Raw genomic sequence first — 27,111 nt, forward strand, 5'->3', positions numbered from 1 at the left:
ACAACGTTAGACTTTACGGCAGGAAGTAAAATTGAAACTAGAGGAGAACGGGGGGTCAGCAGAAAATGGCTCCTTGACCCCAGTTCAGGACCTTGCTTAACTTTCAGCATGTGCCTAATTCCCATAGAGGTCAATGTAAAGGGGTAGATTTAAGCATTGTGCTAAAGTGCTTTCTCAAATCAGGGTCTCAAATTGGAATTTACCAACTACCCCTAATTTTCCAGAGTACGAGGGGGATCTTGACCTAGCGGATACTATCAGCACACTCAGTTTAACACCTCTTCTGGCAGGGTGGGGCACACTATCTAAACTGAACACAATGCATCTATGTGGAATTATCCCCTCCTCTCTCCGAATCACCACTCTCCCTTTTCTGTGGCTAGTCTGAAACAGTCTACAGGGTGCTAAGGGGAGTCAGAGCACTTAAAGCAGACCTCATCATGGTCCTTCACAAATCTTCTGTGCACTTCTGCTCCAGTATTTATGACACAGGAGAGTTCCATGCAGCGCTAAAGGATTCTGCTGCCCTGTGAACAGCTCTTCCTTGTGCAGAGCGTCTGACCCTGTGTCCTTGCTTGTTCTTCAGCTGGTTTTGGAGTGTCGGGTTTTAAATTTGTTTCCAACAGAGCCAGCTCACAGCAGAGCCCAGCGGTGGGCCGCTCCAGCAATAGTCACACAGTGAATCGGTGCACTGCAATTAAACTGGCCATTCCCTGCTCAACAGTTTTATGGTACAATAATTGCAAAATAATTCAGATAACAGAGGGAGATTAATCCCTATTTTACCTGCGCCTCAGTCACAAAATTCTCAGTGTTGTGTGCTGTATACTGAGCATAGCTATATTTAGGTATCAGTTTGTATGAGCTCAGCACCAGCCTGATTATTTGCCCTTTGTATTACAGCACCACCTAGAGGGCCCCCAATCAGGATCTGGGCCCATTGTGCTAGGTGCTGTATGTACAAATAGTAAGAGAATACCTGCCCTAAGGAGTTTACAATCTAAGTAGAGAGACAGACAGACACAGGGTGGGAGGGAAACTGAGGCACAGAGGACCTGTTTTGCTCAAGGTCATCTAGCAAGTCAGCAGCAAAGCTAGGAATAGGAATAGCTCAGTCTCCTGGTTCCCAGTCCAGTGCCCTTCCCAACAGAGACACAGCCTCCAAAGGGGGCCTTTGGGCAATACTTCAATACAACAATGAAGCAACACACTGAGAAGAAGAGAGGAGCCTGCAAAAGGAACAATCTAGCCTACACACTCCAATGGCATTTGACTAACTTAGGTCCTCAAGCAGCTTAAGTATCTTCTAGCACCAGGTATAATCCAAAGAGAAGAACACAGGACTCGAAGTAAGGGACATGAATGGATACGGCTTCAGACAGGTCTCTCAAGCTCTGTGATTCGATAGCCTCCCATGTGGCAGGGTGAAATCCAAGCTCCACGGATGTCAACAGGCGTTTTGAGCTAGCTAAGGTGCTCAGATACCAGGGTGAGGGGAAGAATAATGAGCGCAATGGACCCTGCTATAGTGATAATGCTATTGCTACCTGCCTCACAGAGGAGTTGGGAAGGTTAATTAGTGTTGAGAAGGTACTTTGACAAGAAAAAGTGCTAAATAAATGATAGTGTTCTTACCCTCATAGGCAACAGGCCACGTCCTATGGTTTTCTCAGTCCAATAATCTCACTAGGTATTTGCCTATATAAAACCCTCCACATTGAGCCAAGCATCAGTAAAGACATATCAGAGCAGCAAACCCTACCCTTCTCGGCACATGACTGGGGGCAGCATGTAATGGAGGCTCGGAGAGGCCCTCCCAAAACCTCATGCTGCCAGGGGGGGACTGTGGCAGATTTGGGGGCCCCAGAAAAATCTCCCCCCCACCACCATGGCCCCAGGGCACAGAGCTTTTCCAGCCTAGGGGCTGCAGACGGAAGGGGCTGTGGGCAGAACAGGGAAGGGGCAGAGGAGGGGTGGGGCTCCAGGTGCAGAGCTCCAGCCAGGGCCTCCACCACAGTCCTAGCTGAGAGCTCAACCCTGGCTGGGACCAAGCTCTCAGCCCCGCTTCATGGCCCTGACCAAGCTCTCAGCTGTCCCCTACTAGGACCATGAGGGGAGGGGCTGAGCTTTTAGGGTCCCCCCCCGCAGCTGGGCCCATGGGGGGCGGGGCTGAGAGCAGGGGTGGCCGCAGCTGGAAGAGGAAGGGCAGGGGCTAACTTCCCCAAGGGAGATCTTCACCCACCCCCCTGTGACTGGGCCCTACAATCTATGCTCCAATGCTTTGCCAAGCCTTAGAGAGCGCACATCATGCCACTTTCCTGACTGGGACATTGCTACTCTTACAGCACCTTGGGCGAGCCCTGAGCTGCTGAGTCATTTAGAATGAAGTAGAATACAGCTAGTGTCGTGTGCTAGCCCGTGGGCGCCAAGAATGGTAAGAGCTGACTGCACACAACAGCTAGGACCCTTAACACACAAACAACACACCAAAAAGACTTAACTAGGATCTAAGGAAACAGGTTAGAGAGTCACCCTCCACGTTACCTAAGCTTGCAAGAGTAACACTACGGGTCCTCCACCCAGTAAAAGGGGCCTGCATTATAGAGGGTCTTAGACCACACGCTTGCCCAATTAGCTTGGGAACCGCCCAGAGAAAGGTGGAGTCTCCTGTACGCTGCATGGCAAATACAATCCTCAGAATGCACGGACGACAACTCCCAGCATCTCCTGGGAGCGAGTAATATAAAAAGAGTGCAGGATAGTAGTAAGAAGGGTGAAGGCCTCAACTTGGCCATCCTCATGTGTGCCGCTGACCTGCTTTGTCTAATCTTCCCCTGCCCCAAGCAGTAGGGTTGGGGGTCACAGGACACTGAGCCGTTTGTAGCAGGCTGGCTGTGTGTCTGCATCAGTGGCATTTCCCTGCTGTTACTGTGCTGAAGTTTAGCCCTACTTTCCCTCTTTTAATATGTCCTCCCTGGTAATAAATCCCAGTTGTCATTAGTTACGCACCTCCACCCACGCTGAGCATGGTCTGGCATGAGATCCCTGCCCCAGGATAAAATTCAGGCTGTTCCCTTCAGCACCCCCCCAACCCACGCCTGCCAAGTGAGAACAGCTGCTATTTGATAGGAGAGCAAGAGTTCTGTTTGCAGCAGCTCTGATTGGTTGTTCAGCCCCAGGAGGCAGGGAGCTGGGGCAGACAGCCAATCAGAGGGCTTAATTTTCCAGTGGGCTGGAGCGTTCTTAGGAGCCCCTTTCAGAACCCAGGCACGTGGAACGGCCTCCCGGAGCACTGGCAGCACAATAAGCGATGCCCAAGGTGCCAGTGTGGCCAAGTGGCTAGAGCACTAGACTAGGACTCGGGAGACCTGGCTTCTATTCCTGGCCCTGCCACTGGTTTGCTGAGCGACCTCGGGCAAATCACAGCCCTACTCTGTGCCTCAGTTTCCCCATCTGTAAAACTGGGATAAGGCTTTCCTTTGTAAAGCCCTTTGAGATTCACAGACAAAAAGCAGGGCGGGCTGTGCCCAACTGACATCTGAGCAACCTTCAGAGGGGCGTTAAGTGCTGTGACTATCTCCTGTCATTCATTGCATTAGCCTTTTGTGCTGGATTCTGTGTCTGTCTGTCTGTCTATAATGGGGAGTCCCCTTTCTCCACTTGCTGGATGGGTGTTTGTTTTCCCCTGCTTTGTTAGTTGTGGCCAAACAGCCTTTTCGTCATGTGGGAGCCAGACTCAGCCAGCTGGGGGGTTTATGCATCTTACGAAATCTGTTATCCAGAGCACAGCGCTGTGTAGTGCAATGGGCTTCCTGAGCAACTGGAAGCAGGAATTCTGACCGGGGTGCTGCTCTGCACAGCCACTAAGCTTTATGGAGTACATCAGAATGGCCTCGTTGGGTCAGAGCAACGGTCCATCTAATCCAGGATCCTGTCTTGTGACTATGGCCAGTGCCAGATGCTTCAGAGGGAATGAATAGAACAGGACAATTATCGGTGAGCCATCCCCATCACCCAGTCCCAACTTCTGGCAGTCAGAGGTTTAGGGACACCCGGATCATGGGATTGTGTCCCTGATGATCGTGGCTAACAGCCATTGATAGATCTATCCTCCATCAATTTACGTAGTTTTTTTTTTTTTTTAACCCAGTTATACGTTTGGCCATCACAACATCCTATGGCAAGAAGCATGGGCGGCGCGTGAACCCCCCATGTGGGGAGGCTAGTCCTCCATCCCCACCCCTTCTGTCCAAGGCCCTGCCTTACCCTGCCCCTTCTCCCTCCCTTGCCTGCCAGAGCCCTGAGGGCCCCCCCCACAATAGCTAGAGGAGCCCTAGCCAAGCCACCCCGAGAACCGGCCCATCTCAGCCCTAGCCAACCCACCGGCCCGAGCTGAGCCCCTGCCAGCTTCAGGTGGTGAGGGGGAGCGAGGGTGTGGTCTCAAGGTGGAGCATGGGTGGGACCACAGCCTGGGTTAGGGGAGGCTTAGCCTTCCCTGGCCTATTGTATTCATCACCCATGGCAACAAGTTCCACAGGTTGCTATGCAATGGGTGAAGATTTACTTCCTTAGGTTTGTTTTCAACCTGCTTTGTTTTAAAATGTTGCCAATCTCCCTGGAAGTGGACAGGGGACATGGGGCTACACACATAGCCCATTTATTTACTGAATGTTATTTGCTTGTTTAGACCGCATTAGCAATAGAAAGCACCAGAACAGGTTTGAGAAGACCTGGGAGTGATCCTCAGCTCTGCCACTGACTCACTGAATGGCCTTGAGCACATCACCACTCCTATCCGTCTCCATTTCCCCATGTAAAATGGAAGGCAACTAGGCTCCCTATACAATGCATGGGGCGAGATGGGTGCTTAAGAACAGGATCCACCATATTTACATCTCGGGGGCGTATCTGAGGGGCTTTCACATGCTTGGGTGGAAGGTGACAGACATGCACAGCACTGGAGTATGGTTCTGTAATTAATGGGTTCTCCCTAGAATGACTGTTGGAAAGAATAAAGCAACCTTGAGAGGAAAACTCTGAAGTCATATTATGAAATCAAGTGATTTGAATGAGGTGAGCAGACTGGTGTTGGTTTACTCCTTCAGGAGCCTAGGATTGTCTACACAGGGCCATCCAGGAAAGTTAATCTGAATTAACTAAAGAGGTGAATTTGAAGTGAATTAGTTATACCTCACTAAACCCCATAATGAACACCCTGTTTCAGAATTAGCGTGTCCTTAATGCAGCATAGCTGAATTCACTGCCAGAGTGATTTAAATTAAACTGCATTAAAGCCACTTTAAATCTGAACAGAATCCATAAAGGGATTTAATGCAGTTTAATTAATCCACTTCAGATTCACCCCTTTAGTTAATTCAGATTAATTTTCCTAGATGTCCCTGTGTAGACAAGCCCATATTAGTAAGAGCTCTAATGTGGAGACCTGCTGAGCTTTTACTCTGTTGATGTAACCTTCACAAATTGGGGACTGTCTCATTCTGTACTCGTGAAATGGTGGTAGTGTTTTGAGACCATCAGTGAGGTTGTTAGTTTTTGTATTTTTTATTAAATGTAGTCACTGATTTAGAGAAATTTACAAGAGGCTTAAACCCAACATGTGGTTGTTTTAAAAAAATAAATGTTCCCAACAGCAAACACACTAAATCTTCATGTATTCAAACCAAAACAAAGTGAAACAAGCACAGATCCTTTGCAGGAGGCTGTTTGCTATAGCCGTGGGAATCACTGCCAATTTCAGCACTTGGTCTCTCTTCCAGTTCTCTTTGTCCTATAAACAGACAACACTTGCATCACAGCCCACATTGCTCTGGGATGGGCTGTTTCCTTCAGAAGTTTGGCTCCAGTGTAGGAAAGTGTCCCTATTCAGAAAAACACCTAAGCCTGTGTTTAATTTTAAGTGTGCCAGACTGTATCCCTCTGAACTTGGGCCTGTTGATGGGTTGGCACTGGAATCCACGTTGTCAGTGCAAAACCAGCTGGAATTCCTGCATTTTGGCTGTGAATCCTGAGACTTGGTCCAACCCTGGAATCAGAGCATGCGCTCCAGGTGGATCCCAAAGACAATGGCTGTGTGAAGTGAAATCAAAGCCCCGGCTTTAGCCTCAATCCTGCCCTGGAGGAATACAGGCTGTGTAACATAGCTGCTCTGTCTAATGCAGCTGCCCCTCTTTGTTTAAAGAAACAGCACTATGTAGAATACAAATGAAAGGAATAGAAAAGCCCAGAATGATGCTAGACACACATCTGCCTGCCTCCATTGGAGGTCAATAAACTATATTCTGCATAAGACTCGTGCCTACTGAAGGAAAGGACTGAGCTGGTGTTTGAATTAAGGTGGGGAGAGAGGATGTATGAGGTGGTCTGCAGTCCTGCGGTATATCAGACCCCATTGAGCCCGGCTTGTAAATTACATTTGGATTACCCTGCAGATTGCATCCATCGCCTGAGCTAAACAGAACCCACCAGAGAGCTGTGCAGCTTGGATGCATTGTGGAGACAGCACATGGATTACCATTCCCCTGCTCCTTTCAGATGTTTTCTGCTTCCTATTAAGAAACAAACAAAGCTGCTCCGTAAAACCAGGGTCAGCGTCAGAGGGTGGCCTTTTGTCTCCCAATTAAAAATATACAAGCACCAAAAATCCCGTGGGCGTGGGTGTCTTATTCTGATGGCTAAATAATAGAGCAGGGTTTGTTCAGCAGAAAGGAATCCTTCGGCTGTGAAATCAAAATACTCCTGGGAAACAACAAAGTGAGAAATAACAACAGTAGGGCTGCATGTTTCCTGGGCTGGTAGGAAGCACAGAGCTTTACTCACAGTAACTAGAGTGGAAAACTGCAGTGATCGCTCCATTCTCCCTTCACAGGCCAAGGACCAAGAAGGATCAAGGACTGCAAAGTCCTCGCTTCTAAAATTAGTTGTAGGGTCCTGGCATTCTTGCTTTGATGCTGGTACTGGGAAGAGGGGGGTAAGCGGCCACGGCATCCTATTCACCTCTAGATCAGAAACTGCTTCTCCACCAGCGTTTTTGCCGTCAGATTTCTCCTTCCAAGTGCATGCTGCAGCATCTTCACCAACTGAAAGCAAAACAGAGCATGTGGACAGCTGCAGACTCGGGCTAGCCAGAACCTGCCATGGCAGCACCATACAACTCCCACAGGCAGACCAAGCACTTTGAAGGATGCTGTTACACTGCAGCCCTCACAGAAATGAACAATCTGATCAGAAGCTATGTTTTGCCATCGATTCCCAGTGTGAAGTGATTCTGACAATTTAACATGGCTGAAATCAGCCCAGCAGGGGATACACAGCAATTGTGGAGGGGGGTTTCAGCTGGGATGGGTTTCTGAGCCACTTTTAGAGACGGGTCAAAAAACGGAGGTGCATAAATGCCCATGATGTAATTATCTTGATTGCCAGCACTTGTTGGATCACTGTGCAGGCAAATCACTAGCTGTGATTAGCCTATTTGCAAATAAGGGCAACATTTGGCCACCTACTCGTTGTAGAAAACCTAGCGCTTGGCAGTAGCACCTGCCGCAGGCTTTACCTTCTGAGCAACAAAGGTGATGACTGCAGCCAGCACAAAATTCTGCATTCCCAGGTCGACGACAGAGAAGAGCAGGGTGTGGAAGAGAAGCAAGGCCAGCTCGTTGTTGTAGAAGAGAGTCCTGCTGAACAAGGCACTGGCATCTGGGGGCAGGAAGAAGCTGCTTACAGCATGGACGACCGACGTCATGCCCACAGGCGGGTGCGTGACAGACCACGGTAGAGCCGTTAAACTCTGCTGAAGATACTGCTGAGGAGGACACCACGGGCATGGCCCTATACACAGAGCCTGCAGGCATGATCCCAGCCCTAGTAACAGCACAGGGCTAAATCCGCCCCACCGTGCTGCTCCTTCTGGACTGGGGAATACTTGATTTTTCCTGGGTGCATCTGGGGTGAAAGGAAGGCGGGGCAGGGTGGGAAGCACAGCTCCTGTGGTAAAAACAGGCTTGGTGCTGTCCATGGCTCTCCTTCCCCTCAGCTGGGGCAGAGGAGAGTGCCCCCTCTTGTCTCAATGCGATGGGAGCCCCCAGCTCCTGCCAGGACAGCACCCATTCCAGCAGGAGGTGAGAATGTTACGAAAGCTCTTGCTGTGTCTGAAACCACTGGCAGCTGGGGCAGGTCCTCCTCAAGCTGGGCCGCCCTTGGGCATAGCTGGGGGTCATGGCCTCATGCATGGAAGACAGGGCAGGTGGCTGAGTCAGCGAAAGTGGGCTCTGGAACTGCACAAAGGGAGCAGAATCCGACCAAGAGAGCCCAGCCCCTGTGTCGGCAGGAAGGTTTAAAGGCCCCTGTACTTTTGCAGGGCTCAAGTCCTACCTCTCAGATACAGCTAGTAGAGAGCAGAGGACTCAGTCCAGTAGAATGAGAGATGCTCAGACCTGGCAGCTGCAGGAGGAAGGGGGAGCTGAGTGACCCTGGGTAGTGAGGTCTTGGAGATCTTAGGAGCCATTTTCGTCCCTCCACTTGGGAATGAACATTTGAAGTCTACAGTGGGGCACGCTCTGCTCACCCCTTCCCAACAGGTGGAGGTCTGTCACCACATCTCCACCCAGGGCCAGCACTACCTGAATCAGCATGTGATGGATCCCAGTAGCAGCACAAAGTGCTGTGACCGAACAGCACGAGTGACTGGAAGGCCTAGGTCAGGGGTTCTCAAACTGGAGTTTTGGACCCCTCAGGGGGTCATGAGGTGATTACGTGGGGGGTTGCGAGCTCTCAAACTCCACCCCAAACTGTGCTTGCCTCCAGCATTTATAATGGTGTTAAATATATGAAAAAGGGTGTTTAATTTATTGGGGGGGGGGTCGCACTCAGAGGCTTGTTATGTGAAAGGGGTTGCCAGTAAATAAGTTTGAGACCCGCTGCCCTAGGTGATGAAATCAGGACATTTCCAGTTTGCATGGAGCAGCTAACCCCTGAGCATCCCAGCCTGCAGTCAGACCTTGCTGATGTCTGTCAGCAATTAGAGGACCAGGAGGATTCACATCTGAGTAAATAAGCTCCCAAGAAGAGCGCAGTGAGCTACCTGTATACAGAATGGACATGTCTACCGCTTCCTGGAACTCCATGTTCATGATGCGCTCTAGGAAGAACTTGTCCTTCACGATGTAGTCCATATCTCTGTATGACTGGGAGAGAAATGCTGGTGCTGTCAGTGGGGTTAGGAGAAGTAGTGATGCACATGGCAGCCTCACCATGGTGTCCAAATAGCTCAGTGGGCCAGAGAGAAGAACATAAGTATGGCCATACTGGGTCAGACCAATGGTCCATCTAGCTCAGAGCTCACCATCTTCCCAGAGAGCAGGGTTCCATTATGCTAGGCGCTGTACATGCAAACACACAGCAAGAGAAACAGTTCTGGCCCCCCGAAAGGTTACAGTCTCCCTAGACAGGGCAACAGGAGCATTCACCCCATTTTACAGGTGGGCAACTGGGACCATCGATCAAAGGTATTTAGGCTCCTAACCGCCTTTGAAATCAAAGGGAGTTAGGAGCCTAAACATCTTGGAGGATCTGACCCTAAGTGACTTGGCCAAGGTCACACAGGGAGTTCGTGACAAAGCTGGGAACTGAACCCCAGAACTCCTGGTCAATGCCTGATCGCTGACAGCATCCTCCCTCCCCCATTCAGGAAGTAGTGGTTCTGGGTAGATACCATGAGGGGATTCTTTGTCATTCCAAGAGTGACTGGGATCAGGAATGACAGGTTTCAGAGTAGCAGCCGTGTTAGTCTGTATTCGCAAAAAGAAAAGGAGGACTTGAGGCACCTTAGAGACTAACATTTATTTGAGCATAAGCTTTCGTGAGTAACAGCTCACTTCATGCATCCGATGAAGTGAGCTGTAGCTCACGAAAGCTTATGCTCAAATAAATTTGTTAGTCTCTAAGGTGCCACAAGTACTCCTTTTCTTTTTGGGATCAGGAACCATCTGCAGGGAAGGCAGCAGGGTGCTAGGGAATGGGCACTCCGACGTGTTTGGAGTTATTGTGTACAAAGTACACTGGGGCAGTTCCTACCATCAGGTCCATGCACACAATGCCCATGGGCTGCAGTGGGAGGCATAGTTGAGGGTGGGGTTTGGTCCCTGAACTGCAAATTTGATCAGATACTACCTACAAATCTAGTGGCTGCACCCCCGATCTGCTGCATGTGACTTGCTTCACAGCCTGCTGGGGGGCGGGGTCAGCTGAGCAAGAGGTTCCTTGGAGAGGTAGGCCCAGACTGGAGGCATTTAACCAACCCCCACCCCAGCTCTTTGGGCATTGGGACCTAAATTGGAGCCATGACCTCCAATTCCACCTTTGTTGGGGATGAGCAATCTGCTGGACTCAGTATCAGACACCAGACCTGGTGCTATGCCTGGTGTCCACAGCACCTATAAAACTTTTTGCTTTCATAAAGCACCGTTTATCGGATAATCTCAAAGCCCTTCATGAATATCAATTAATTAAGCCTCAGAACTCGCCTGTGAGAAAGGGACGATCATCCTCATTTTACAGCTGGGGAAACTGAGGCACAGAGCAGGGCAGCGACCTACCTAAGGTCACACAGTGAGTCAGCGACAGAGACTAAATGAACCCAGGAGTCCCAGTTCCCAGTCTCTTACTCCAACCACTAGTTCCCACTAAAATCTTAGGGTGGACATAACCACCTTTGGAAAAGGCAAATAATGGGCTCACGTGTTCAATGAATGAGCTGAGAAATCGATTCAAGGTATAATAACTCCTTAGTCTTTGCTCATGTAGGTCGACCCTGACTCTCTCGCCTCTCGGGCCCTGCAAAGAAAGTTCCCAGAAGCACTTTCAACTCACAGTGGGAGCCCAGGGAGCTCAGCTCTCTGCTTCTGAGGAAAAATAATTTGTTTTCATTCAAATTTTCACTTTGGCAGCAGGGATATTGGCTCAATTTTCACCTGCTGCTTTGGAGCCTTTGCTTTGCATGGCAGACACCCACAACTGAGGAGTTTTCAATTATGAACCACATATGCCAAGATGTAGTTACAAGCAGCTGGGCAGCCTGTAGTCCTTAAAGAAATGAAATCAAAGGGACTTTGTAAGCATGCACTTCAACTCAGGTGAGAGTGAGTGATGCTGGTGACAGGTGGAGCTGTGCAAAACTCATCCAATTGGGATCACAGAAGTTTGGGCAACTGTATTTGCTCATTTGATTGGATTCAAATGAACACAAACCTCAGCTAGCTAGCCAAGTTTTAGTGGTTTTGAGCATCAGAACCTGACTTGGGCAAGAACTTATCTGTCCCAAAGGTTCCTGCATCTGTGCACACTTTCAGTGTGTAACAAAGCATGACACCAGTGACACTTGCCTCGTTTGGGGTTTCCTTTAGAAAGGGTCCCAAGTCACAATTGTCGAGTCTGGAATGGATGGCTTTGGATAAGGGGCGTTTTTGGTTCAGATCATTACAGAGAGATGGGTCAGCTGCAAAATTCAGATCTGAACCATGGTTTGGATTTCAGCCTCCACCTAGGAAGTTCAGCTGTGTTTGGATCTGGCTGTAATGAACCATGGACGAATCCGGGACCTCCAGCACCAAAATCACAAAACCTTACACCACTTGGATTAAAGGAATAAGGCCCGGATCCTCAAAGGTATTTAGGCTCTTAATTTCCATTGAAATCAATTGGATGTGAAGAAGGGTTCCGCCATAAGGAAGATATGACCAGTTACTAATGCAGTGGCCAGTTATTAATGTGTTACAAAGTGTTTAGGTTTAGACCATCTCCAGTTGTGCTTTGAAAGTTGTGCACTGTTCTCTGTTAGGGTGTCTCCTGGAGCAGGGAGTTCAGAAATGAGGATGGAGAGATGAAGAGCAGTAAGAAGGTAAGATGCATTTGACAGCTGGAGACACAGTTAGGGTTCCAGGCCACTCCAACTATTCTCTAGCATCATGACTAACGAAGGGCTGGATTTATCATCCCCCCCCCCCCCTTTTTTTTTTTTTTTTTTAAAGGTGTGACTATACTGGAAAGGGTTCTGATTTTTTTTCCAACACCAGCCTTCACAATGGATCTGGTGATAACACTCACAGAACTCAACATCACTGCAGGTTTCTTCTGCTCCTGTCTGAGAAATCTCGAGAGCAGAGGATTGAAAACCAACCCGTGTAAAGAAAAGCATGAAAAAGCCAATAGTAAGGAGCCTAGCTAGCCCTGCAAAGGGAAAAATACCTCTGTCAAGGGCTGCATTATCTTGTCATACAGCTGCCTGGCTCTGTCTGTGAGAAGCACCTCGAAGGTCTGAATGTCAGAGTTGGCCTCCAGACCTCTTAGAGGACACAGGTTCTCTTGCCAAGGGAGACAACTGAAGTGTAATCAGGGAAAGGCAATAATACTGACTGGCATCTCCATAGGGACGTAGGTCCCAAGATCCCACAGTCCTCTACAGAGTGATTCCAGAATCTGTGCACAAGGATCACGTCACCCACCACTAAAGGCAAAGACGAAGGCCTCTGCATTACAGAAAACATAAATGAGGCAAGTACTGCCTCCTCTGGCCTTATGGTAAACCCTGCACTGGCCCCCCCAAGGATGGCAACCCTCCAGATGCAGAGACCAGCAGGGTCAAGAAGGAGTGACTAGGAAGTAAGGCCGAACAAGGCGGCTGGATTACCTCCTCTTTCCTGAGGCAGGCATGCATGGCATCCATGCCCACATCCGCCCGGCCGTGCACTCTCCGCCCATGGATGTAGAAGCTGTAGCATCCGTGCATCAGGATGAAGACAGACACCTGCAGGGATGGAGAATAGGACGTGGAGGATGAGAGGCTCATTACGTTTCTGGAGGTCAAGTGCAGAAATGTGCAGTGTGCACCAGACTCCTATGCTTCATGATGCCATGTCCCCCCTCTTCCAAACATGCATTGTCTGCGGTGCACACACTGAGCTGCTGGCAATCTATAGAGCAGACTTGGGTTACAGCCAATGCTTATACACTCAGAGCAGCTATTCATGGTAGTAAGTCAACCTGGAGCATGGGGAGTTGTGGCAGCAAAGGGAAGGAGAGCAGTTACTCACTCATTTCCTCCTCAACCTCAGATCTGTTCCAAATCGCTCGTTTTCATAGACCATTAGTATAAAGAAACCAAAAAGGCTTTCTGGGCGCATGGCAAATCCAAGAGTGAATGAAGATGCAGAGTGGGTTCCTAGCCATGCCACCAGTGCAGGGAGGAAGCACAGTGACCAGGCATAAGAAGAAAGCTGATACGTAGTATAGAGTACCTGGTGGGTGGGAGTCTTTACCCTGCACTACCCCCAGCCCTTTAGGGCCAGGCTGTCAGCTGGCCTCTGCTTTGTGCCAGCGTGAAATTTGTATGCACACCGAGCATGCACACCTGCATCCACAGGCATAACTGCCCAATGTGTGTGCACAGTGCAGGTTGCAAGGTGTGCAAATGTAAGGTCTGTGTGCACAGAGTGGTGCATACCCAGATTTTGCACACACACCCAAGGGAAGCCTGGCTGGAAATTGAGCCCTTTCCTAGTCGGGTGGAAAGTAAATTAGAATCTTAGAGTTCCTCTGTTTTAGTTAACGAGGGTGTTATTAGGGAGACAAAGAAACAACATTGTTTTACAATATAATTTGCATCTTAAACAGCTCCTCTTTAAATGTTCAGTTGGTGTAAATTTGGTGCAGCTCCATTGACTTTAGTGCAGGGGCTGGCTCAGCGCATATGATCTGTCACTAACCCAGGCAAGACTCACGTTGCTCATGGAACAGAGATCAAAGAACTGATGAATCTTGTCCTCCACAAACCGCTCGTAGATGCCTATGAAAACCACCACCTTCAGAAACAGCAACACACAGCTGCACTGTTGTGACTTAGCAGACATTTCACATAACACGTCCCGGGAAGCAAGACAATACAAAGTTTCCTTTCCTCTCTTCCTCCCACCTTTTCGGGAGCACTCATTTTTGTCCTTCACCGTGGCCCACGGGGGGTAACACTTTTGCTACCAGGCCACAAGTTCAAGTCCCACACTAATACATAGGCTCAAAGCCAGTGCTGACAGATGTTCCAGGGTTTTAGGCATTAATGCTAGATTGGATGATGACCCAATAAATCTTTTCCATTACTAATCTCCATCATTCGTGCCGTAGTGGAGGAGTGAAAGGATGAAATGCTAAACTCTTTTTCTGCCCATCTTTGGGCTGCCGAGGTGGAGATTAAACCCACACCCTTAGGAGAACTTTGATATCTGGCTGAGCCTCCCCTATCTCAAAAAGGGTCTGATCCTGAGTGCTCTTGGCTTCTTTCACACTCTAAATTTCCCCAAAACACTTTACCAACATGACAGGCAGAGCGTAACCTGTGCAATCCCCAGTGCCAGCCAGAGAGAAGCAGCAATCCCAAATCTAAGGATTGGGCTCCAGGCAGCCAGGTAAGTGTCAGCGCCAGGGTGCAGATCCAGGTTCAGGTCTTGTGTTGTGATGTTCTTTAAGCCCACAACCTGGAATAAAAATAGGTGAAGTAAATCAGAACCCCTACGTGAGATGAGTTCTCCAGGGGCTGCGAGGCCCCTAAACCCGTTGTAGGCATGAATAAACAATTGACCATGGCAAATCCTGAAAGGTTACAGTAAACCTGGACTGTTCCCTGAATTCCTAACCCTTCTGCAAAAGTCTCTAGCATATAAGGCATTCAGGTTCCAGGGTGATGGACAGGGCATAGAAAGGTTCCTGCTTCCTAAGCTCTTGGGACCAAATTTTCAACCAGCCTCTAAATCAGTGCCCACAATCTCATGCCCACAATTTTTTTCCCCCACATACAGAAACTCCCACATTGCTCTGCACAAATGGTGTGCATAATTAACTGCCCAATTTGCAAGTGTAAATGCTGTTTGGGTGCACAAATACAAGTCACTGCAGAGGCAAGAAATTGGAGGTGCAAAGGTAGAGATTGCTTCTGGAAAAGGACTTAACCAAGAAACGGGATTCTTCTCTCCCTTCCCAAATTTTGCCAGGCTCTGAACGGTCCATACCCAGAGTACCATGCTAGATAGAATCACAGTCCTTAAAAGGAGGCATTTAATAAACGACTATACACAACAGACACAATTAACCAGGCTTCCACAAAGCCTAAATTCTGGCTTTGTCTCCTTTCTACACCAGTGACCATAACCTGGTTGAATCTCTCTCTCTCCACAGCACACAGAGACATCTGGTGGCTGCATGCTATAATTGCAAGCCCATCTCATTCCACAGAGGGCCAGTCACGGAGATGCCGCATCATTACAGATGCTCAGACTGGCTGGGATTAAAATACAAAACATGTCTTATCCTCCCTGAACCCTTGCCCAAAGCTCAGTCGAAACCTCAAACGAGCCTCTAGTTCCCCTCCGTGATCAGAGCTGCAGACTGACACACAGAATGGTGGCAGTGCTTTTCCATGGTGTCACGTCCAGAATTATATCTGCAGAGCAGGCCAGGGACTATGGATGGGTCGGTGCCAGATCCCAGAGGTTACTTACTTCCTCCAGGTGTCTCTCTCCCCACCTCCCACGTACCTCCAGGAGCAGTAACACTGCGAACAGCTGAAGCGATGGATTCAATTTCCTATGAGTCTGGATCTCATTCCACTCATTGGCTATCAGGAAAGTTCTCCAAATACTCACAGAGGAAGTGGCCCTTTGCCCTCCTAAGGGGAAAACACCACACTGATTTCAATTTGCTTTATTTTAAAAACCGGCAGAGGCTCCTAGGACACAAAGCTCCGCACAGTTGGGTTTCCCTGAGCCTCACTTCCATTAATTTACCACTCTCGATATGAAATCGTTACAATCAGAGGTGAGCTAGCTCCCAAAATAGCCGCCTGCCAAGCTGCCACTGATTTCCCAGAAGTGCAGAGGATCTGGAAGTGCTTTATAAACACTAATTAGTCAAGTCAGCAGCAATGCAGCCCTGTGCTGTACAGCAGGGATTATCATGTTCTTCAAAAAATGGCCTCTCTTTCTGGGCTTTCGACACCTCGGGTGGGGAGGATTTTCAAAAGTTCCCAAGTCACTTGGGCACAAGTCAGTGGGATTGTGCTTCTAAATCCCTTCTGCCCAGATATTAAAAAGTATTTAGCCATTGCTGCAGTCAGGGCTGCACAGCCCCACAGAGGAACCAGGCTCCTTAATCTCTTTAGAAAATGAGACTTCAACATTGCAATGCTGAGTACAGCTTAGCATGGGGAGAGGGGGCTGAAATCCTGGCTGTGGAAGTCAATGGAAAAATTCTCATCGATTTTGGTAGGGTCAAGGTTTCACCCATGCTGAAACTGAGCACCTAAAAATGGAGGTAACCCCAAAGCAATTTCTGAAAATCTGACCCTAAGGGGTTGTCCACACTGCAGTCAGATGTGTAGCTAGCTTTGCTCTAGCTAGCTCGAGTAACACTGGCCATGAAGCTGTAGCAGCATGGGCAAGCTGCTCAGCACATACGTGGGGTCATAGAATATCAGGGTTGGAAGGGACCTCAGGAGGTCATCTAGTCCAATCCCCTGCTCAAAGCAGGACCAATCCCCAACTAAATCATCCCAGCCAGGGCTTTGTCAAGCCTGACCTTAAAAACCTCAAAGGAAGGAGATTCCACCACCTCCCTAGGTAACCCATTCCAGTGCTTCACCACCCTCCTAGTGAAAAAGTTTTTCCTAATATCCAACCTAAACCTCCCCCACTGCAACTTGAGACCATTACTCCTTGTTCTGTTATCTGCTACCACTGAGAACAGTCTAGATCCAGCCTCTTTGGAACCCCCTTTCAGGTAGTTGAAAGCAGCTATCAAATCCCCCCTCATTCTTCTCTTCCGCAGTTCCCTCAGCCTCTTCTCATAAATCATGTGTTCCAGTCCCCTAATCATTTTTGTTGCCTTCCGCTGGACGTTTTCCAAATCCTTCTTGTAGTGTGGGGCCCAAAACTGGACACAGTACTCCAGATGAGGCCTCACCAATGTCAAATAGAGGGGAAGGATCACATCCCTCAATCTGCTGGCAATGTCCCTACTTATACAGCCCAAAATGCCGTTAGCCTTCTTGGCAACAAGGGCACACTGTTGACTCATATCCAGCTTCTCGTCCACTGTAACCCTAGGTCCTTTTCTGCAGAACTGCTGCCGAGCCATTCGGTCCCTAGTCTGTAGCGGTGCACGGGATTCTTCCATCCTAAGTGCAGGATTCTGCACTTCTCCTTGTTGAATCTCATCAGATTTCTTTTGGCCCAATCCTCTAATTTGTCTAGGTCCCTCTGTATCCTATCCCTACCCTCCAGCGTATCTACCTCTCCTCCCAGGTTAGTGTCATCTGCAAACTTGCTGAGGGTGTAATCCACACCATCCTCCAGATGATTAATGACGATATCGAACAAAACCGGCCCCAGGACCAACCCTTGGGGCGCTCCACTTGATACCGGCTGCCAACTAGACATGGAGCCATTGGTCCAGGCGGGCTTGGACAGCCCGTGCTGCCAGGCTGTGATGCCGCAGCTTCACTGCTATTGTTTTTGGAGCTATTTAAATCAAAGCTGTACCTCTGACTGCAGTGTAGACACACCCTGAGTGACTTCACTTAGATGGCACAGTCACCCACCCAATCAGGAATCGAACCCAGGAGTCCTGACCCCTCTCCCCCAAGTCTCACTAGACCACTCCCCTCCCCTGCTTGCTAAGTGAAGAGGAGCCAATGAGCATTCCATTGATATTTCTGCAATGCTGATGTGTTATAAAATCCTTGAGCACTGAATCCTCAAGAGAGGAGCGGAAACGGCACACGTGCAGGGCTAGCCCTCTGTGTGCACGCGTCAGGGTAGCTGGTCCCTGTGCCAGCCCGTGCCAGAACAGATGCTCCCAATTTGGTCAGTTAAGAGGTGGGGCAGCACCTGGGGGGGTTATAAAGGAGCAGGGGAATCAGAGAGGGGAAGTCCTGATGAGAATCAGCGAGGAAAGGTCAGGGGACTGCAGGGGGTCTCTGGGGAAAGCTGCCGGGAGCTCTCTGCAGGCCCCCTCTGAAAGGAGGAGGAATGATCAGGAAGCCAGTGGAGGGGCTAGCCAGCTGTCCGTCCTGAGCCGGAGAGCCAAGGCCAGAGAAGGCCGAAGGCGGCAGAGAGGGATAGCGATGACTGCCGGCTCTCAGAGTGTGAGAGGGGTGAGCGAGGGGTGCCAGGGACGCTTGGTGGAGCCTGGACGCCAGGGGGCTGTAGTTGGTGTATTGCCTGGGTTATTATGGTGTTGGGACTTCTTATGTGCCTGCGGCTTTTTTCTATCATAATTAACCCCACAAGGGCCATTTGCACAAAGAAAGACTGTATGGACTATTTCCAGGGACTCAGTAGGAGAGAAACGGAGGCAGGTTTTCAACTGAACACCTGGTTGAAAAAGGACCCTCTCCAGCCCAGTGAAAATGAGGGAGTGAGTGAGGGTGGGGGAGAGCGAACGACAGAGGGAGGGGGGATGGAGTGAAAGGGGCGGGGCCTTGGAGACGGGCGGGGCAAGGGTGTTCGGTTTCATTTGGTCAGAAAATTAGCAACCCTAATTTATGCCATGGCCTGCTGCAGGAGGTAGCTCCAGTCAAGGCTGCTCTATGACAGGGTGGTTTATAAACACAGAGGGCACAGAGAGTGAAAGGTTGAATTGACCTGCCGGTGCTTTAAATGCTGGTTTCTCCTTTGGCTTTTCCCAGTCTATCAGGAAGATGGAGATTGTTAGCTGGCTGATCAGGAGATGAAGCAAGTCCACAGCCTGAAATGAGAGCAACCAGAAAGGTTTAGCTCATTACCGCACAGCCAGTCAGGATCGCAGTCTCACTCTAGCCAGGGCCGGTTCAGCCAAACCTGGGGACCCTCTGTGAAGCCATTTCTTTGGGGGGATGGGCTGCAAAATCCCAGGCCTTCTCCCACCTGCCCCAAACTGCTCATGAAAGAGAGGCAATCCATGGGGCAGACAGAGGTGCAGGCAACACAGACTAGGCAGGTAACTACTACAATGCTGTGGGAGGGTGTGTGGGGATGGAGCTCTGCATGCGCTGACTCGTGCACCAAAACGCAAGCCACCGGAGCACCAGAACTTCAACCAGCTGCGAAGCTCTGTGGCTGCAGGGCCAATAGCCTGTCTGAGCTGGCCCTGGCTTTAGCAAAGGGACCCCAGGAGCTGCCCAGAATCCCAAGCCAAAGGCCACAGCTAACAAACAGATAAGCTATGAGAACCTATGAGATCTCCTGAGAAGAGGCTGTTTCCAAGACTGTGGGCTTCAGACAGGCTGGAACTGCAAAGAAAACGGCATTTCCCAGGTATTTTGGCTTCTGACCTACTCTTAGGCGGGTTTTGAAACTTTTGAGACACGCTGTCCCACTGTCCCAGGCCGACCCCTTGCCCCGCAGCAGCCAGTTCTGCCCTCTCTCCACACGCTCTCCTGCTTACCTTTAACACAAAAGCACAGGACAAGTAGATAATAAAGTTGGTTTCTATTTGACTGCCTGCCGGGGGCACCATAACCTCAACCGCTGAAGACTGCTGACCCTGGGGATGGATTAAATGGAATTTAGACAGAAGGAGAAAAAATCTTGTCATTTCCTGCAGATCAAGGAAAATCTGGGGTCACACTCCACCCACAGGCAGAGAACTGCTGCTCTAGCCCACTGTGTAGATTCCCCAGTGCTTTGTCTGTCAGGTTTTTAATATCCCAAGCAACTGGGCTTCCATCACTTGCTGCGGGGAACCTTTCCACAGTCCAATTGATCTCCCTGGAGGAATGAGATGTCCCATTGTCTCTTTATTCTGAGCCTGCTTCAACCTGCAGCAATCTGGCTGGGCTTGATCCTGTGCTTTGGCACAGACTCTCCGTATCTCTGAAGACAGGCATATAAAAAATTCAGACTCTGAAGATTTAAAAAAAAAAAAAAAACAACAACACAGGAGTACTTGTGGCACCTTAAAGACTAACAAATTTATTTGAGCATAAGCTTTCATGGGCTATGTGACTTGATACCAGATCTATCAAGCACCAAGCCAGCCAGATCACAGTGAGCCCCAGAAGTAAGCCAAGAGGCTGAGTAGCTAGGGCAGGGGTTCTCAAACTTCACTGCAGCGTGACCCCTTTCTGATAACAAAAATTACTACATGATCCAGGAGGGGGGACCAAAGCCTGAGCTCACCCGAGCCCCACTACCCCGGGTTGGGAGGCCAAAGCTGAGCCCCAGGCGGTGGGACGTGGACCCTGGGTGATGGGGCTCAAGCTTTGGCTTTGGCCCGGGCCCCAGCAAGTCTTAGTCAGCCCTGGCGACCCCATTAAAATGGGGTCGCAACCCACTTTGGGGTCCTGACCCACAGTTTGAGAACCGCTGAGCTAGGAACTCGGGAAGGAACCAGGCAAAATGCACAAAGAAACACAGCGACTCACCTTGAAAACAATGAGCCAATAAATTCCCATCCCCAGGGCGACCATGAAGAAGGTGTTAGCCAGGGCCCCAACAAAGAAGGCAAAGAGCTTGACTAAAATCTGGGGAAGGAAAAAGAAAATGGACAAATATTGGGAGGAGAAAAACCTGTTACGTGTGTTGGCTTGCCCCTTGACCTTTGCCTTGGGGTCAACTGCTGGAACTTAGAATCCTTTTTACATCCAGAAGGATCCCAAAGAGCTTTACAGACCATGGGCCAATTCCAGCATGGATGTCAATGGGCCCAGCCCCCACTGACTTCAGCAGGAGCTGCGCCTGTTTTTGCCAGGGATGAGTGTGGTCCTAAATGCAGCAGTCACTCCCTCCAGTAGGAAACATGTGTTAGATCAAGCAATTCCCCCACTGTGTATCTGAAACTCCTAATCAATAGCAGAGCAGCTTTCAGATGGCTTAATGACATCATCTCGGAAGCTGCTGGATCAGCGACGCTAATGCAGCTATAGAATGGCCGTGTGGAGGGTTAATGCAGGTGCCTCTGTCCCAGAGTAATAGGGAGAAATTTCCCCTCTCTCTGGTGCTTTCCATCCAAGGATCTCAGACACTTTATAGACATTAATGACTGAAACCTCCGTCTTTATTTGGGGCTGGTGTTGTTATTCCCATTTTACAGAGGGCAAAAATGAGGCAGGGACTGGTTAGAACCAGGAGTAGAACCCAGTGTTCTAGTCCCCAGGCTTCTATTATACCCACAGCTTTGTGTATGGAGCTCTTAGCCCTGCCTTTGTGTCCATATGCACTGACTTTTAATCCCAGACCAAAGAGCAGCTCGAGGTGAGGTTTAAAGAGATTGATTCAGAGGAGAGGGGGGGAACCACAGGAAAGGGTAACCCCCCCAAACCCCAGAGAGATGCATGGAAACAGGGTGTGGAGCAGACCAGGAATGGATGTACACAGTGGAGGCAGGGGAAACATAATAGATGGACCTGAGCTCATGGAGTCTGAATAGAACAAAATCAGTGGAGCAGGGAAGGAGTCAGAAAGTAGAGGCTACTTTGAACTGATTCAGACCTGGATAGGAAGCTGGTGGAGTTGACCAAGGACATGGGTGTGATCCTGCTTTCTAATGACATACCAGTTGGGCTGAAGCATTTTAGACCTCTTAAAATCTAGCAAGTAAGGACGAAGGCAAGTAAAAACCATGAGATAAGGAATTTGCAATAGGCCAGTTGGGAATTGGGGAGACACTCCTAAGTATATTTGCAGTCTCAGAGTTGGGGTATCACCACATTCTGTCAATGTTCAGAAGGCAGCAATATGCAGTGTACAGGCACATATCTAACATTTATGATTTCTTCCTTACTATAAAGCTTATATTCTGAAGTCTAGACCTCCTCACCCAACTGCTGGTCTTCAGCAAGGCGTACAAGGCTGCCAGAGAGCCCAGGATGGCAAGCGCTATCTGTCAGAGAAAGAAGTTGTCATTCTTTCCAGAATTCAGAGGAGAAGGCAATCCATTGGAGGGATAGAGTCACATCTTCACCTGCTTAGGCTGAACACCCACTCTTCAGGCGGTCAGGCCTCATGGTAGAACGGTCCCTGTTCTGGCCTTAAAATCTATACATCTGTAAACAGGGTGACTAGATGGATACAAATCCAACCTTCACTGACTCATTAGTATACATGAGTCCTGTGCACATGAGAGTCATCGTTCCATATGATGTTCTGGAGGCTAAAATCTCTTCTTATACTGAAACTACTGCATTTTCAGGTTCCTGGCTTTCCCTCGTTGCTTATCATGGAGTCCAACCCAGATCCCCGTGGGACCTCATTTGGTGTCCTAACTGGGTGTCATGGCAGCCTCCTTTTTTATTTCTTGAAGGCTGAACACATGCAGCTCCCCAAGTCTTTCCACATCCATCATTCTCTTCATGCTCCAGAACAGCCTGGCTGTCTCCTCCAGGCACTTTCCAGCATCTGGATGACCTGTGGCCCAGAGTGCAACGTGTGCGAATGATTACTACTCACATCTGTGTCTTGCTGAGACGTTCCAGGACTGTTTGTATATGACACTGCAAACGATACCTGGAAGGGAAAGAAAGTGAGCAAGGGAGGCAGCAGCAAGGCAGTGTAGGACTAGAGCTTGAATTGACAACGCTGGCTGGGATTTCCAAAAGTGACGTATGATTTTGAGGGGGCCTCAATGGTGCAATTTTCAGAAATTGTTGCACATCTGTCCTCTGAAAATCAGCTGTGTTTAAGGTTTCACACCCCAGAAGTCACTAGTCACTTTGGAAATCATGACCCGTATGGGCTTTAACAACAATGGTGAGCATCACGGATGGTCCAGACCTGGAAACCTCAATACATTTGTCTATCCAGACAATGAACTTGCCTGGCAAAGTCCTTGTGGAAACAGGCTGCTGCCATTGCTCACAAAGACCTTGTCTACAGTGGCAAAAACATTACGCATAATTCACCCTAGTATTAGCAGCGGAAGAAAAGTATAAGCAGGACACAGGGGCTTTTACCAACATGTTGGCAGTATCTGCTCAGAACAAGATTAGACGCCAGTGTGGTAAACATTTCAGATTCTGCTTCTGCCCTGCCCCCAATATTGCATTGGCTACTGTTTGGGGAGCTGCCCGCCGGGAAATTATTTATTGTGTGTGTTTATGGTAGTGCCTAGAGCCTCCGACAGAGATTGGCGTACCAGGCACTGTGCAACCCCTAGGGAGAGACAGGCCCTGCCCCAGGGAACTTACAGTGTAGCTGGACAAGACGGACCAAGGGTTGGAGGGGGAATAGAGGTAGAGAGAGAAGTGAGTCACCCAAGATCACTGGTAGAGCCAGAAATAGAAGGCAGGTCTCCTGACTCCCAGTCCAGGGCTCTACCCACTAGACCATGGTGCTGATAGTTGCCAGGGCAGATGCATGCAGCCTTTGAGAAAGCTGATGGGTACAGTGAAATGTGCATGCCCCAGAAGATGGAATCAGTTGGCTGGTTGCCAGGTGTTTTTTCCTCCGGCAGGGTTAGACCATATATTCCCTCCTCCCCATCCCAGGTTGGTTACAGGGGTTCCAGACCCACTAATGTCACCAGCTGACGATTCGATGCTATGGTGATAGGTGCCCCATCTGTGGGATTTGTCACACAGCACTGGCAGGAGCGTATAGCATGTGATAATAGCTAAGCTGTCCCATGAATGAGGCACTTAGATGTCCGAGTGACCTAAACTGCACTGCTAATGAGTGTGGGCACAAAGAGACAGGCCCCATTAAGGCAGGGCTGAGAACTTGGCCCTTCAGAAGCAGCTGACCTCACAGGGCAGGCATCTTTCTCTGGCTAAAAGAAATGAGCAGCCTCTTCCAAAAAGGATGCCAGTGCTGCTTCAGAGACTGGCATGTGGGAAGCCCATGAGTGGCTGGTGACCCATTCATGCAGTGCCCCAAACCTGTCCGACCAGGTCCAGGTACACGCAGGAGATCCCCCAGTCTGAACAGCTTCAGCGCAGGTCTCCCATGCCTGTCCCAGAGCCACCACTGGTCTTAGCCTCTTAATGCACAACTGCACACAGCCCCAGCCGCCAGCCTCCCACGTGGCACAGAGGGTGAGTTTGTTACATTTCCTACCTGGCTGGCAAAGCGTGGGCTCGGGGAGAGGAGGTAGAATTGAACTCAGTCTCAACCCAGACAACATCCGAGCTCATTCCCAGCTCTAATTATCACCTGCTGAAACAACAGCTGCCAAGTGCTGGGGAACTCAAAGGAAAGTCAACCAGATCTTGTTGTTTCAGCTGCTTCGTTTCACATTATTTCTCTCCCTCTCTCCAGCTCCCGCCAAGGGAATCCTAGGGTGCCACAAACTTGCCTGCGTTGTTGCAGTGCTATCTTGCTTGGCATACTTCACTGTCAACAGGAAAGCAGACTGGTCTCCTGGGCTACTGGTTGGCAAGTCAACACTGCACAAGCCAGCGTAAGAGGGGAAAAAACAGAGAGGGGTTATCTGGGGGACAGAGCAAATAATTGAAGAGGCGAACAATGAATTTTAATGAAACCTCTGTAGGAAACGAGTGGAGGGAGTTGAGTTAATTGTGCAGAGCAGGATGGGGAGATTAGAATTCTTTTTGCACAGAAGATGGCGAGTCTCAGCAGGAGGGGAGACGCATAGATCATGATCTCCTTGGGGAGGGTGATAAAGGAGGCGCTAGCTATAAGTGGCAAGGAATACGCTAGAGAGGGGCTGGCTGGTTATAAACACCATCTCCTCTGGGCAAACCAGGCTGTCTGGGAACCCAGGCTTTGGTCTCGCCGATGGGGCGGTCGGCGGGCATTGCTGCAGAGCTGTCTGTTTTGATGATGAGGTTACACATACAAAAAGCTCAGCTGCGTTCTGCCAGCACTCCTGGGCACTACATTAATGCCAGGGTTGCTAGCCCTGTGTGGGTTCAAAATGCAGGTAGCTGGTCTGGTAGCTTGTGGGCACCAGGCACGGAGCTGTGCAAAATCCCCAGGTTAGGTAGAAGCAAAGTGCACTGAGACTGCCACAGAGCAGGCTGGGACTGTGTCCTGGGAGCCTACTGGTTGGTGGATCTCACCCAGTGCTTGGCTAGGGGCACTAATCACATTGCATGGGAGCAAACCAAGGCCTGGACACACATTCCACAAAGATGCTTTTATTGGTCATTACGTAGTAAGTGGGTCATATATGGTAGGACAGGTCCTCGCCCCTTGCCTCAGGGCTCTCTGGCTCCACCTAGCCGTGTGTCTCTCTCTGCCCACTAGCTGCGGACTCCCCCCTTGGGCGTGGAGCTACAAGTCCCAGCATTCTAATTAAAGGGCCAGTCCTTATATTTTAACCCACGGGATTCTGACACACTGCAGGGTTCAATCTCTTCCCGATGCCAGAGAAGAAAGATTATTGAACCACCTACCCTCCATCAGTTTCTCAATTCTTTGTGCTCCGGGGATTGCCCTCCTACAGAGCCAGCCCCGCTGCACCTAATTTTCCTGGAGAAACTCCTGTAACATCCCTTCTTTGTGACAAACGTGGGGGAACAAAAATTGATGGCAGTCAAAGAGGCTGAGCCGGTGACTACCCCAGTGGCCTGCCCATCCCTTTACCTTAGGAGCAGCCTTGCTGCCAACGTGACAGATGCTGGTTGATTGGATAGGTTCCCTTGCCTGCCCGAGAGCCCATCAACTAGAAAGAATCTTCTTAGCCTCTGAGACCTCAGGGAAACTGAAAGAAACATGCAGAGAGGAGGGTTAGCTGCATACACAGATGCACCATTTCTGGTAGCCAGGGCATTCAACCAAGATGCAATCTCAGAGAAGGGCTGCAAATGTAATGAGCACTAAGCTACCTATTTACAGAGACACCATAAATGCCAGCTAGCTGCACACCCAACATATGAAGAACCAGAGATGAGAACACACGTCTGCTCCAAGACAACTTGCACACCCTTATAACCAGCCCTATCACATCCCGCCTATCAGCCTGTTCACTGGTAATAAGACAACCACCTAGCTCTCAGCTAGGGCTTTTCATCAGTTGATGTCAAAGTGCTTTACAAAGGAGGTCAGTGTCATTATCCCCATTTTACAGATGGGAACATTGAGGCACAGAGAAGTGAAGAGACTTCCCCAAGGTCACCCAGGAGGCTAGCACCAGAGCCAGGAATAGAAAATGCAGGTCTCCTGAGTTCCAGTAATAGCAGAATTCCAGTCTAGCCCTCAGATGAAATGAGAATGGCACAATGTCCTGCTCTTTGGTAGCAATAAATTCTCTCTCCCTCTGACATTGGGATTAGTTTTCCTGATCTGTGGCTTTCAGGCTCATTCTTCAGGCACTTTGCATGCCTGCATAGCCCCTAGAGCAATCCCATAGGAGTCAATATAGACTCGCTGGAGTAAAATTCTAAACATGCTTAAGAGTTTGCAGGACTGAATTTGCTTTGGTTCTTTTTGCAGAACTTCATAAGGACAAATCCAAACCAAAATAAATCTAGTGAGGAAGCTGGTAACCAACCCAGGTTCCTTACCAGATATAAGAGGTAGACAATATTTAACATTGTTTTTTAAAATAAAACGCGTCTGTTTTCAAGTTCACAAACTTCAGCACAAAAGGTCACATTTGGTATGAGAATTTCTGCATTGCAAAACCAAACCAAACAAACCCCACCATTTTGACAAGTGGAACCCAAAATGCATTGCATTTGCTTGAGCAAAGAGTAGGATCTCTACCACTAGCTGGCCTTAATGTTACTTTGCACTCACTTAGCCCCTTACAAATGTTGTTATAACTATGCCAGATAGCCTCACTAGAAGGCAGGTATACATATTATCATCCCCCATTTACAGATGGGCAGTCTCTGCTTCAGAGGTATTAAGGGCAAGAGTTTCAGACTCCTCCAGGCACAAAAACAGAATAAAAAATGCACACACATTTGTGTGCCTAAATTGTGCACACATTTACCAAAATTTGCAAGAGCAAATATGCTAATTGTGCATGCAAGTGACTAGAAAGGCTGGAATTGATAAGTATGCCCCCATTTTTGCACAATGATGGGTCTGAAAATCCAGACCCGAGGGACTTGCCCAAGTTCTCACAAGTCAGTCTGCAGTGTAGATGTACCTATGTCAGTTCCATGATATT

The 27,111-nt window shown here is 49.3% G+C and overlaps 1 protein-coding gene across 1 annotated transcript in view; it reads right to left on the bottom strand.

Annotated features, from left to right (window-relative positions):
* Positions 1–5,564: 5,564 nt before the first annotated feature.
* LOC122456337 (meckelin-like) overlaps positions 5,565–27,111 on the bottom strand; it is a 60,276-nt gene continuing 38,729 nt past the window's right edge. Inside the window, 16 exon segments of the mRNA XM_043495248.1 lie at positions 5,565–7,097; positions 7,571–7,713; positions 9,098–9,200; positions 10,753–10,848; positions 12,259–12,375; positions 12,701–12,817; positions 13,791–13,871; positions 14,397–14,537; positions 15,594–15,724; positions 18,699–18,801; positions 19,480–19,578; positions 20,459–20,557; positions 21,817–21,915; positions 22,482–22,538; positions 24,325–24,415; positions 25,578–25,695. Of these exon segments, the coding sequence (XP_043351183.1) occupies positions 7,017–7,097; positions 7,571–7,713; positions 9,098–9,200; positions 10,753–10,848; positions 12,259–12,375; positions 12,701–12,817; positions 13,791–13,871; positions 14,397–14,537; positions 15,594–15,724; positions 18,699–18,801; positions 19,480–19,578; positions 20,459–20,557; positions 21,817–21,915; positions 22,482–22,538; positions 24,325–24,415; positions 25,578–25,695 (1,676 nt within the window). The 3' untranslated portion in view covers positions 5,565–7,016.

This window comes from Dermochelys coriacea, chromosome 12 (assembly GCF_009764565.3).
Source record: "Dermochelys coriacea isolate rDerCor1 chromosome 12, rDerCor1.pri.v4, whole genome shotgun sequence".
NCBI lineage: Eukaryota > Metazoa > Chordata > Testudines > Dermochelyidae > Dermochelys > Dermochelys coriacea.